The 11128-nt window shown below is 46.9% G+C and overlaps 1 protein-coding gene across 2 annotated transcripts in view; it reads right to left on the bottom strand.

Moving 5' to 3' along the window:
- Window positions 1-6405: 6405 nt before the first annotated feature.
- TGM6 (transglutaminase 6) overlaps window positions 6406-11128 on the bottom strand; it is a 32531-nt gene continuing 27808 nt past the window's right edge. Inside the window, exons 11-13 of one of the 2 annotated variants that reach the window (XM_012665811.1) lie at window positions 8202-8356; window positions 7814-7947; window positions 6406-6666 (exon numbers count right to left, since the gene is read on the bottom strand). In XM_012665811.1, coding sequence (XP_012521265.1) covers window positions 6513-6666; window positions 7814-7947; window positions 8202-8356 — 443 coding nt within the window. In that variant the 3' untranslated portion in view covers window positions 6406-6512. The remainder of the gene's footprint in view (window positions 6667-7813; window positions 7948-8201; window positions 8357-11128) is intronic. The other variant, XM_012665812.1, reaches the window with a different exon arrangement.

The raw sequence follows: 11128 nt of genomic DNA, 5'->3' as shown, positions 1-11128 counted from the left end.
CAGCCTAGCTCACAGCAACCTCAAACTCCTGGGCTCAAGCGATCCTCCTGTCTCAGCCTCCCACGTAGCTGGGACATAGGCACGTGCCACCATGCCTGGCTAATTTTTTTTCTATTTTTAGTTGTTTGGCTAATTTCTTTCTCTTTATAGTAGAGATGGGGTCTTGCTCTAGCTCAGGCTGGTCTCGAACTCCTGAGCTCAAGGAATCCTCCTGCCTCGGCCTCCTAGAGTGCTAGGATTACAGGCGTGAGCCACCGCGCCTGGCCTGTGATGGCTAATTTTATGTGTCAACTTGACTGGGCCACGGGGTGCCCAGGCATTTAATCAAACATTATTCTGGGCAGTTCTGTGAGGGTGTTTTGGATGAGATTAGCATTTAAATTGGTAGACTGAGCAAAGCAGATGGCCCTCCCTAACGTGGTGAGTCACATCATCCAATCAGAACATCCAGTTGAAGGCCTGAATAGGACAAAAAGGCTGACCCTCCTCTGAGGAAGAGGGAACTCCTCTTGCCTGACTGCCTTCAAACTGGGCTTTCCCCTGCCTTTGGACTTGACCTGAAACATTAGCTCTTCCTGGACCGCTGGCCTGCTGGCCTTCAGACCGAAGTGCATCACTGACTTTTCTGTTCTCAGGCTTCAGCCTGGGACAGGGACCACACTGTTGGCTCTCTTGGGTCTCCAGCACCGACTGCAGATCTTGGGATTTGTCACCCTCCATGATCACAGGAGCTGATTTCTCATGATAAATCTCTTCCTCTCTCTACATACGTCGGTTCTGTTTCTCTGGAGAACCCGAATATAAGCATCAGCATTACCACAACCGCCCCTCTGTCTTGCTGGCTTCAGTTTAAGAAACTGTCATAATCCACTCTGCCTTGCGGCAGAGGCCAGGGCTCTTTCCAAGGAACAGCCTTTTAGGCCTGAAGAAACCGCAAGTATGACTCGAATGAGGAGCTACTGGAGTGGTCGGGGTCAAGGTACTGGCCGCTGAATCTCCCTCGTTGGTCGCCATCTAGGGTTCAAAGGTCAGGACCACCTCCCAGTGCCAAGAAGAGGGCAGTGAGCTGCAGGATGCCCGGGGCACATTGGCTTCACTCTGTCCCTCAGACACACCAAGCCCATCTCCACCTCCGTGCCCGTGGGAGTCAGCGTTCTTGGTTGCAGGCAAAAGAAACTGACTCTTGCTAGCTTAAGCAAAGGGGATGGAGTGGGGATTAAGCACAGATTGCGGAGGATGCTGAGACAGACCAGACATAGGGGAATATGGGATCCCACAAATTTCCACAGGGTCAAGAAGCAGGCTGCAAGAAACAGTATGGCAGATCATATATTTCCAAAAATATGTATGGCAATATTTCTAGTCCTACACGCTCTCCCAGAATGGTTCCGCTCCTTATGAATTGGAATCTATTTCCCTTCCCCTTAGAAGTGGGAGGAACTTTGTAACTGCCTTAGTGAATGGAATGTGGCAGAAGCAACGCTGGGTGAATTCCAATGCAAAGCCATGAAGACACTGTGGCCTCTCTCTGGCACTGTCTCTCTGGAGATGCTTGTCCTCGCACCCCAGCTACCATGTTGTGAGGAAGCCCGGGCCACGTGGAAAGATCATGGGTTGATGTTCCAGCCAACATCCCCAGCTTGGCATTCAGCCAAGAGCTAGCACCAAGCACCCAGCACAGTAAAGGTGAGTAAAGGGACTTCAGATGACTCCAGCCCCCCGTCTTTGAGCCACCCCAGCTGTTGCTTAGTCAAACATCCCCCATGAAGCCCCACCCAAATTGCAGATTCAAGAGCAAAATAACTGTCATTATTTTAAGCCTTGAGTTCTGGGTTGGTTTGTTGCACAGCAATTGGTAACTGGACACAGCAACTGTGTCATAGCAGAAACCACCTGGTTAGGATGCTTCCTGGGGCTCTATCACCACCACACCGTTAGTGCCCTCTGAAGATTCTCTCCATCCTAATCTCTTAAGAGTCAAAGACCCAGGACACAGCATATGACTAAGTCAAGGTGCGCAGGGCAGATAGAAGAAGGGTCAGTCTTCCTCAGGCCAAGGAAGAGGAAGGGGCAGTAGGAGATGCATGGCAAAGGTGATTTCCTTTATGTGCTATTAGAAGTCACAAACGGACACATCTGTTTCCTCTGCCTGGAATACAGTTGCCCAGATCTTTGCTCAGTGGGCTTTTCACATGCAGTAAAGCATAGCAGCTGAGAGCATAATCTGCTGACCTGAGTTTAAATACCAAGCCTGCCACTTACGTGCTGTGCAATTGTGTGCAAGTGGCTTAACCTCCCTGTGCTTCAGTTTCTTCATTTGGAAAGAGGAGAGACTAATAGTACCTACTTCACTGAGTTGTTATGAAGATTAAATAAATTAATATGTGCAAAGCACCTGAAACAGTTCCTGGCAGGTAGTAAGCACGTTAATTAAGTTAGATTTTAATCATTAGTTTTATTGTTATTATTAAAATTTCAATTCAAATGTCACTTCCTTGGAGAGTTTTTCTCTGATCTCCATCTAAAGTAGGTCTACCTCTAACCCTACCCCACGGGGAGAGGTGGCTGTCATTTTTATTTTTCATTTTGGCATTTATCACTGAAATTAATTAACTTATTTATTCATGAGTTTGTTTACTTGTTAACTTTTATTTCTCATTGTACTTTCATTCCATTTATAATATTGTGATTGAACACCTGTCTCCACCAGCTAGAGGGTAATCCCTGTGAGTGTGAGCCTAGGGAACTTGTCCTGTCACTGCTCTGTCCCCAGGGTTGGACAGAATGGAGGATGGGGACACAGAGACGCACGGCTCTGTGAGGGCTGTTGCCCCGACTGCTGGAAGTGCCTCGGGCAATTGACAATCAGCTGCCAGCTGCCGGAGTGACGGGCCCAGCTGTAGAAAGCTGTCTTGTCCAAAGTCATGCCCCTTCCTGGGGAATCACTGACAGATACAGGCACAGAAAACCTCTGCCACCTCGGCCGAGACTGGACAACTCTGATAGACCATTCTAGCTCCAGAGCTGCTTAGGGGTTGGCAGAGGCTGTCCCTGGGCTGGCATCATGATCTGATTCCTCCCTCTGCCCACCCCTGTGTTCCCTACACCCCTCTGTGGGTGTTGACCTCCAGGTCACTCCTTAATCAACACCTGCACCCTAAACTCCATCTTAGAATCAGGAAGCCTGAGCCCCAGGTGAAACCCTGAAGCTGGCATCCTTCTGAGTGCCCCATGGCCTTTCTCAGTCCTGACTGCCTGCCTATGTCAAGGGCATGGTCAGGGGGTTGCCCTATCAACTGAAAGCCTTCCTGACCTGCACGTTTCTCTTTGTAGTTTCCAAAGCCACATTCCCATCCACACTTTCCCTTGGGCCTCTGAGCTGTCTCCTCTCAATTTCTCCACCTCTCCCACCCCAACCAGGGCTTTCTCATCGGCTGTTGTGGGGGGGCTCTGCTTTCAGCTGGGGCTGGAATAACCTATGAGGCCAATTTTGTCCCATTAAAGTGCTGCCTCAGCTCAGCTGAGAGGCGCCAAGGGCAAGAGAGTTGTACTGGAAACAGAGCTACCCGGCAGGTGGCCTTGCTCCCTAAACACATACGAGGGGACTTCAAAAGATTTGTGGGAAAGTGAAATTAAAAGATAAAGATAAAAAATATAAACTTTATTTCTCAACATAAGCTCTGTCAGGTTCAAGACACTTTTGTAAGTGATGATACCAGCCATTTAGTCCAACCCTAAAGAACTGGGGGTCCTGGGGACTTAACCATGTCGATGCAGTCTTTTGTACATTATTAACTGAAGAAAAATGGCCCTTGAAAGACTTTTTAAGATTAGGAAACAAAAAGAAGTCAGAAGGAGCCAAATCAGGACTATAAGGTTGATGCCTAATAATTTACAGAGGAAATTCTCACAAAATTGTTTGATGAGAGGAATGAGCAGGAGCATTGTCACTGTGAAGAAGGACTCTCTGGTGAAGCTTTCCCAGGCATTTTTCTGCTAAAGCTCTGGCTGACTTTCTCAAAACACTCTCGTAATAAGCAGATGTGATCGTTCTATGGCCCTCCAGAAAGTCAACAAGCAAAATGCCTTGAGCATCCCAAGAACTGTTGCCATGACCTTTGCTCTTGACTGGTCCATTTTTGCTCCAACTAGACCACGCCCACCTCTCAGTAGCCGTTGCTTTGATTGTGCTTTGTCTTCAGGATTGTACTGATAAAGCCACATTTCATCTTCTGTTACAATTCTTTGAAGAAATGCTCAGGATCTTGATCCCATCTGTTTAAAATTTCCATTGAATGTCCTGCTCTTGTCTGCAGCTGATCTGGGTGCAAGGTACCTTGCAAGTGGAAAGTTTGCTCAACTTTAATTTTTCAACCAGAATTGTGTAAGATGAACCCATTGAGATATCTGTGGTGTTGGCTATTGTTTCTGCTGTTAATTGTGAGTCCTATTCAATTAGCGCATGAATAAGGTGAGTTTTTTCCTCACAAATTGATGTGGATGGTTGTCATTGTGGGCTTCATCTTCAACCTCATCTCATCCCTTCTTAAAATGAGTTGTCCATTTGTGAACCACTGGTTTCTTTGGGACATTGTCCCTATAAACTTTTCATAAAGCATCAATGATTTCACCATTCTTCCACCCAATCTTCCCCATACATTTGTTTGTTGTTGCTTCAATTTTAGCAGAATTTTTGTTGCTCTGATAAGGGGCTCTTTTCAAACTGATGTCTTTTCCTTCTTAGTGCCTCAAACTAGATCCTGTTTAGACACATTATAACAAGTGAGTATGAGTTTATTTTGGTGCAAATAATTTTGAAATCCATCCATAGTTTTTTCATAATATGCATTTTCCATGGACTATTTGAAGACCTCTTATACATAGTCTGATAGACCATTCTAGCTCCAGAGCTGCCTGGGGGTCGGTGGAGGCTGTCTCTGGGCCTGCTTTGTGGTCCAATTCCTCCCTCTGCCCACTCCTGTGTCCCCCACTTCCTTCTATGGGCATTGATCCCCAGGTCACTCCTTAGCCGACACCTGTACCCTAAACTCCACCTCAGAATCAGCTTCCCGGTAAACTCGACATGCAACAGCCAAGCTTGAGGAAGACAGTCAGTGGCATTTGCTGGAAGGATGAGGTATCTGGAGCCACCACAAGAGGAGACCCCTCTCGGCTGATATGTAGAGCCTCCGTGCTGGAAAGAGCGTCCCTTTTACCAGGAGTGGCAGGTGGCTTCCTCCCTCAGTGCCCCTTCCTGCTGCACAGCCCTGAGGCTGCAGCTTCTCTGACAAGGGATCAGCATCAAAAACCTAGCCTTGGAAAGGGGGGTCCTGGAGTCGAGGCAGCCCCAGGGCCTGACTCATCAAATGCACCCGCTCATCTGGTTCCCAAGTCCCCATGTTGTGTAGGATCATCAGAGCTATGCCGCCATGTGGGGGCCTCAAGGATCATCCTTTAAACACTGTCTGTGTGTCTGCCTGACCCTATTTTTGCAAAGACCCACTACATACATTGTTCTCACTTGGTTTTGCATCCAGGGGATGTCTCATTGCAGAGGAGCCTATTTTATTGTTGGTGTTCAAGTTACTTAAATTATATGATTAATTACAATTTCTTTGGCTGTCTAGAAGATTTCAGAGTTGGATTCCATGTCTGGGGTCCATGTCTCAGGGGTCTGCGTTCTGTTTTGACTCCAAGTTCCTGATTTGCATAGGATGAGCTGCTGGGGAAGTCAGCGTTGTACTGGTTCCAAAGTCCACATGGAGTGTAGCCAGGCTGGTCATATGAGCTTCTTAGTGACCATAACTAGATCTGATTTGGGGCTTCAGGTGTTAGGGGAATGCACTCCAGCTGGATGGCCCCTCCTTTAACTTCTCATTTGCCCCTAGATCCTGAGCCTGCATTTTCATTAAGGGAAACTATCCCTTTGCTTAAAATTGAATGCTTTTCAGGGTCGTGACTTTGGGGTAGATGGTGTCCATGTTATACACACAGGCCCCACTCTGCCTCCAGCTCTCCCTATGGCCTCAGCAAGGCTGCTCCTTCCCCGTAATGGGAGCATGGAGGGACACTTTGGTTCCAGCTCTGACACTTCTGGGTTCTCTGTCAGGGCTGGGAGGAGGATTCTTGGCTCTGGCCAGGGCATTTGAAGAGCCGACAGAGAAGCAAGGAGAACCCAGGGGTCAGCCAGGGTGATGGTGGACTGGCCGGGCAGGAGATGGCAGAGCTGGGAGGGCCAGGGCCATGGTGTCGGCACCCCAGCTATGCGGAGGCTCCCAAGGTTCTTCCATCATCCACAGTTGTCCAAAAGTTTATGGATTACTGAGTGCAAAACCTCATTTCACAGATGAGGAAACTGAGGCCCAGGAGGGGAAGGAACTTGCCTGAGGTTACCAAGCAGGGCAGAGGTTCAGCAGGAACAACCCAGTCCCCTGGCCCCATGTGGGAGAGACAAAGAGGTGGACGGGAGAAGACTGGGGCCAAATCCTCCCCTCCAGGTCCCTTGTGACCCATCACTTGGCCGGGGCCACATGGACGATCACAAAGCCCTTGATGTCCGGGAAGTGGGGGCTGACGAGGTCCACCTGCAGCTGCCTTGGGCCACTCTTGGAGGGGGTGATGTCAAACTTGACTGAGGCCCTCTCCTCGGGCTCCAGGCTGGGCACGCTGGAGGAAAGGGATGGGAGAAAGGCAGACATCAGTCCTCTCCCCTTTCTGAGTCTGCCCTGCCAGAGCCTTCAGGATTAAGTTCACCTTGTGGCTTGACATTCAGGCCTCATTGATGTGTTTCCAGCTTAATCTTCCTTTCTACCACCCACACTCTTCCCATCCAGCCAGGCTAGTTGCCTGTCTGTGCCCTGAACACACCTTTCACCTCCCTCCCCTGGGCTTTTGTCTGCTCTGTTCCTCCCACCTTAGATGCCCTTTCCATTCCAGTGACAGCCAAGGCCCAGATCAAACTTCTCTCCTTCCAGGAGGGCTTCCCTGACCACACCAGCCATACAGACCTCTGACTGGGGAGTCCTCCTGCCTTCCTGATTCCTGAAATGCTCCTTGATTCATCATTTAAGGGCCAGTTCAAATATCAGCTCCACTGGGACTTCTTCCTGCCCACCCCCTCAATCAAGGGCTGCCTCTGATCCCTTGGACCTCGGAAATCAATCCCTCTGTTTGCAAAATCACACTGTCCTCATGTGAAGGACAGCTCTTCTCTAGGCAGAATCACGTCTGTCCATCTTAGTATTCCTAACAATTTACACGTGGCTCAGAGAACAGGTCGGCATGATCGAGGACCATATGAGTAGTGAGTGAATGAAAGAAAGAATGAATGAGTGACTGAATGATTGATGATGACTAAGTGAACAAATGAGTTCCTGAATCAACGGAACATGACGGAATAAATAAAACACGTGTGAATGAATGAGTGAATGAATGAGTGCATGAATGAACCAGTCAAAGCTGAGTCAAATAGATAAATGGATACATGAATTAATGAGTGACAAACGTGAATAAAACAGTGGATGAACGAGTGAAAGGGAGCAAATGAATGAATGGATAAGCAATGAATAAATGAGTGAAAATACAAGTGAATGGTATGAATGAATGAGTGAGTAGATGACTTATATGTTGAGGTAAATGAGTGATTGAAGGAAGGAATGAATAAAGGAATGAAGGCTGCTGTGTATAGGCAGTGAGCTGGTTCCTGGGGGATCCAGAATCTCTCCCACAGCCCCCACCCCTGGCAGCTCCTCTCTGGCCCATCTGTAAGGAAGGCAGCCCCTCTCCCTGCCGCCCTCGCCAGGCTGGCACTTACTCAATGCTGAGCTGGCCCTGGAGAAGGCCACTGCCCTCCACCATCAGCACACAGTCCTCTGCTTTCTCCGAGAGGGGGTTGGCCACGGTGACTTCCACCGCAACTGCCATTCCCACCACGGCTGGACCCAGCACCTGAAGGGGCAACACCCATGAGCCATCTGCCTCCTCCTCATCCTCCCAGGAAAACCCACGGTCAGAGGCATTAATCACGTCTCCCCCTGATGTGAGTGCCATCATCACACCCATCCCCCTGTGTCCACCCTACTCCTCCTGCCCCTGAGAGCTGAAGCTGGAGCTAAAGGCACAAACCCCCCAGCTTCTGATGCTGTCCCCCAGCTCTGGAGGGGCCTACTAAGGACAGGGTAATGGATGTGGACAGTGGCCACCTTGATGGTGATGAAGTCCTCCAGAGTAATGTCCTTCTCCACCAGCAGCTTTTCTCCTTTGGTGACGTGGCACATGGCAGCCAACAGGATCTTCTTGTCTTCCGTCAGGTCTTCTTTATACTTAGACTGAGGTATGGTAATTGGGATCTTCTTTTCTGGAAGGGAAGCAGAGGTGGGGGTGGGGGCTTGATGTCCTTCTTCAATGGAAGGAGGACGGGAACGCCCAGTTAATAGCTACACCCTCTCTGATCCTTGCAACCGTCCTGGGACAGGCATTATTCTCCTCAATTCTCATCTCAGATGAGGAAACACAAGGCTCAGAGAGGGGACTTTCTTGTCCAAAGTCACATAGCAAGTAAATCAAAGAGCTAAGGTGAGTCGATTCAAATTTAGGCCAGTAAGCTAGCATGACACCAGATGGTTTCTCCAAGAGCTCTCAGAGATGTGTCTAAATTTTTTCAAACTATTCAAGATGGAAATATCCCAGTTCATCAACCATTCATCCTAGCTCTGTTTATTGAGCACTTACTATGCACCAGGTGCAGAGAAGAGGGAGACCAAAGCCCTGCCACGAGTTTCCAATCCAGTGAGGCCAACTTCCGTGCAACTTCTCCAAATCCCCCCTCTCCATGAAGGGCCAGTCCTCGTCAGCTCCACTAACTGTGGGTTGTCTTCACTGATACCCCACCTACTCAAACTTTCCCCATATCAGCAATAAGGCTGTTTTGCTTTCTTATCATTTGTACATTCACTGCAGTAGCACTTTTAATTTCCCTCAAAAACTTCTTCTTTACGGAACCCTTATACACCGTTGGTGGGAATGTAAATTAGTGCAATCATTATGGAGAACAATATGGAGGTGCCCCCCAAAATTAAAAATACAACTACCATATGACCCAGCAATCCCACTGCTGGGTATGTATCCAAAAGAGGAGAATTCAGTATATCAAAAAGATACCTGCGTTCCCGTGTTTATTACAGCACTATTCACAGTAGCCAAGATCTGGAATCAACCTATGTGTCCATCAATAGATGAATGGATAAAGAAATTGTGGTACATATACGCAGTGGGATATTATATAGCCACAAAAAGAATGAAATCCTGCCATTTGAAACAATATGGATGGAACTGGAGAACATTATGTTCAGTGAAATAAGCCAAGCACAGGAAGACAAATCTCGCCTGTTCTCACTCATATGTGGGAGCTAAATATTAAAACAATTGCTCTCATGGAGACGGAGAGTAGAATGATGGTCACCAGAGGTTGGGAAGGGTAGTGGGAAGAGGGGGATAAAGTGGGGATGGTTAACGGGCACAAAAATATTGTTAGTTAGATAGAACGAACAGTATTTGATAGCACAACAAAGTGACTATAGTCAACAATAAGTTAGGATATACTTAAAAATAACTAAAAGAGTGGAATTGGAATGTTCCTAACACAAAGAAATGATAAATGCTGGAGTTGATGGACACCCCAATTACCCTGATTTGATTAATTCACATCGTATGTCTGTATCAAAACATCACACGTACCCTATGAAGATATACAACTATTATATATTCATAATAATTAAAAAAACTCTTTTCCTTTGCATTCATAACCTGGCTGACTCTTTGGCACACAAGGCCTAGATTTCAGCTTATCTTGGTTTCCAACATACCTTGCTCACTAAGTTTAAAGCTATAATAATCAAGACAGTGTAGTATTGGAGAAAGAATGGACAAGACCAGGCATACCTCATTTCATTGTGCTTCACTTTATTTTATTTTCCAGATAATGCTTTTTTTTTTTTTTACAAATTGAAAGTTTGTGGCAACCCTGAGTCGAGCAAGTTTATTTGCACCATTTTTCCAACAGCATGTGCTCACTTCATGTCTCTGTGCCATATTTTGGTAATTCTCACAATGTTTTAAACTTTTTCATTACTGTTATAATAATATCTGTTACGGGGATCTATGATCGGTGATCTTTGATGCTACTATTGTAATCATTTTCTGGTGCCACAAACCACACCCATATGACAATGAACTTAATCAACAAATGTTGTGTGTGTTCTAATTGTTCCACTGACTGGCCATTTCCCCCCTCTCTCCCTCTCCTTGGGCCTCCCTATTCCCTGAGCTACAAGAATGCTGAAATTAGGCCAATTAATAATGGCCAATTACAATAGCCTCTAAGTATTCAAGTGAAAGGAAGAGTCTCACATCTCTGACTTTAAATCAAAAGCTAGAAATAATTAAACTTAATGAGCAAGGTATGTGGAAAGCCAAGATAGGCTGAAATCTAGGCCTTGTGTGCCAAATAGTTAGTCAAGTTGTGAATGCAAAGGAAAAGTTTGGGAGAGAAATTGAAAATGCTATTCCAGTGAAAGCACAAATGATAAGAAAGCAAAACATTGCTGATTGCTTATTGCTGATAGGGAGAAGGTTTGAGTGGTCTGGATAGAAGATCACACCAGCCACAATATTCCCTTAAGCCAAAGCCTAATCCAGAGCAAGGCCCTAACTCTCTTCAATTCTGTGAAGACTGAGAGAGGCGAGGAAGCTGCAGAAGAAAAGTTTGAAGCTAGCAGAGGTTGGTTCATGAAGTTGAAGGAAAGAAGCTGACTCCATAACATGAAAGTGCAAGGTGGAGCAGCAAGTGCAGATGTAGAAGCTGCGGCAAGTTATCCTGAAGATCTAGCTAAGATAGTTGGTGAAGGAGGCTACACTAAACAACGGGTTTTCAATGTCGATGAAACAGCTTTATATTGGAAAAAGATGCCATCTGGGATTTTTGTAGTTAGAGAGGATAAGTCAATGCCTGGCTTCAAAGCTTGAAAGGACAGGTTGACTCTCTTGTTAGGGGCTAACGCAGCTGGTGACTTTAAATTGAAGCCAATGCTCATTTACCATTTCTAAAATCCTAGAGCCCTTAAGACTTATG

This window comes from Propithecus coquereli, unplaced genomic scaffold (assembly GCF_000956105.1).
Source record: "Propithecus coquereli isolate 6110/MARCELLA unplaced genomic scaffold, Pcoq_1.0 Scaffold122, whole genome shotgun sequence".
In the NCBI taxonomy this organism is placed as follows: domain Eukaryota; kingdom Metazoa; phylum Chordata; class Mammalia; order Primates; family Indriidae; genus Propithecus; species Propithecus coquereli.
The sequence above is the reverse complement of the archived record's forward strand: the minus strand, read 5'-3'. Positions and strand labels throughout refer to the sequence as shown.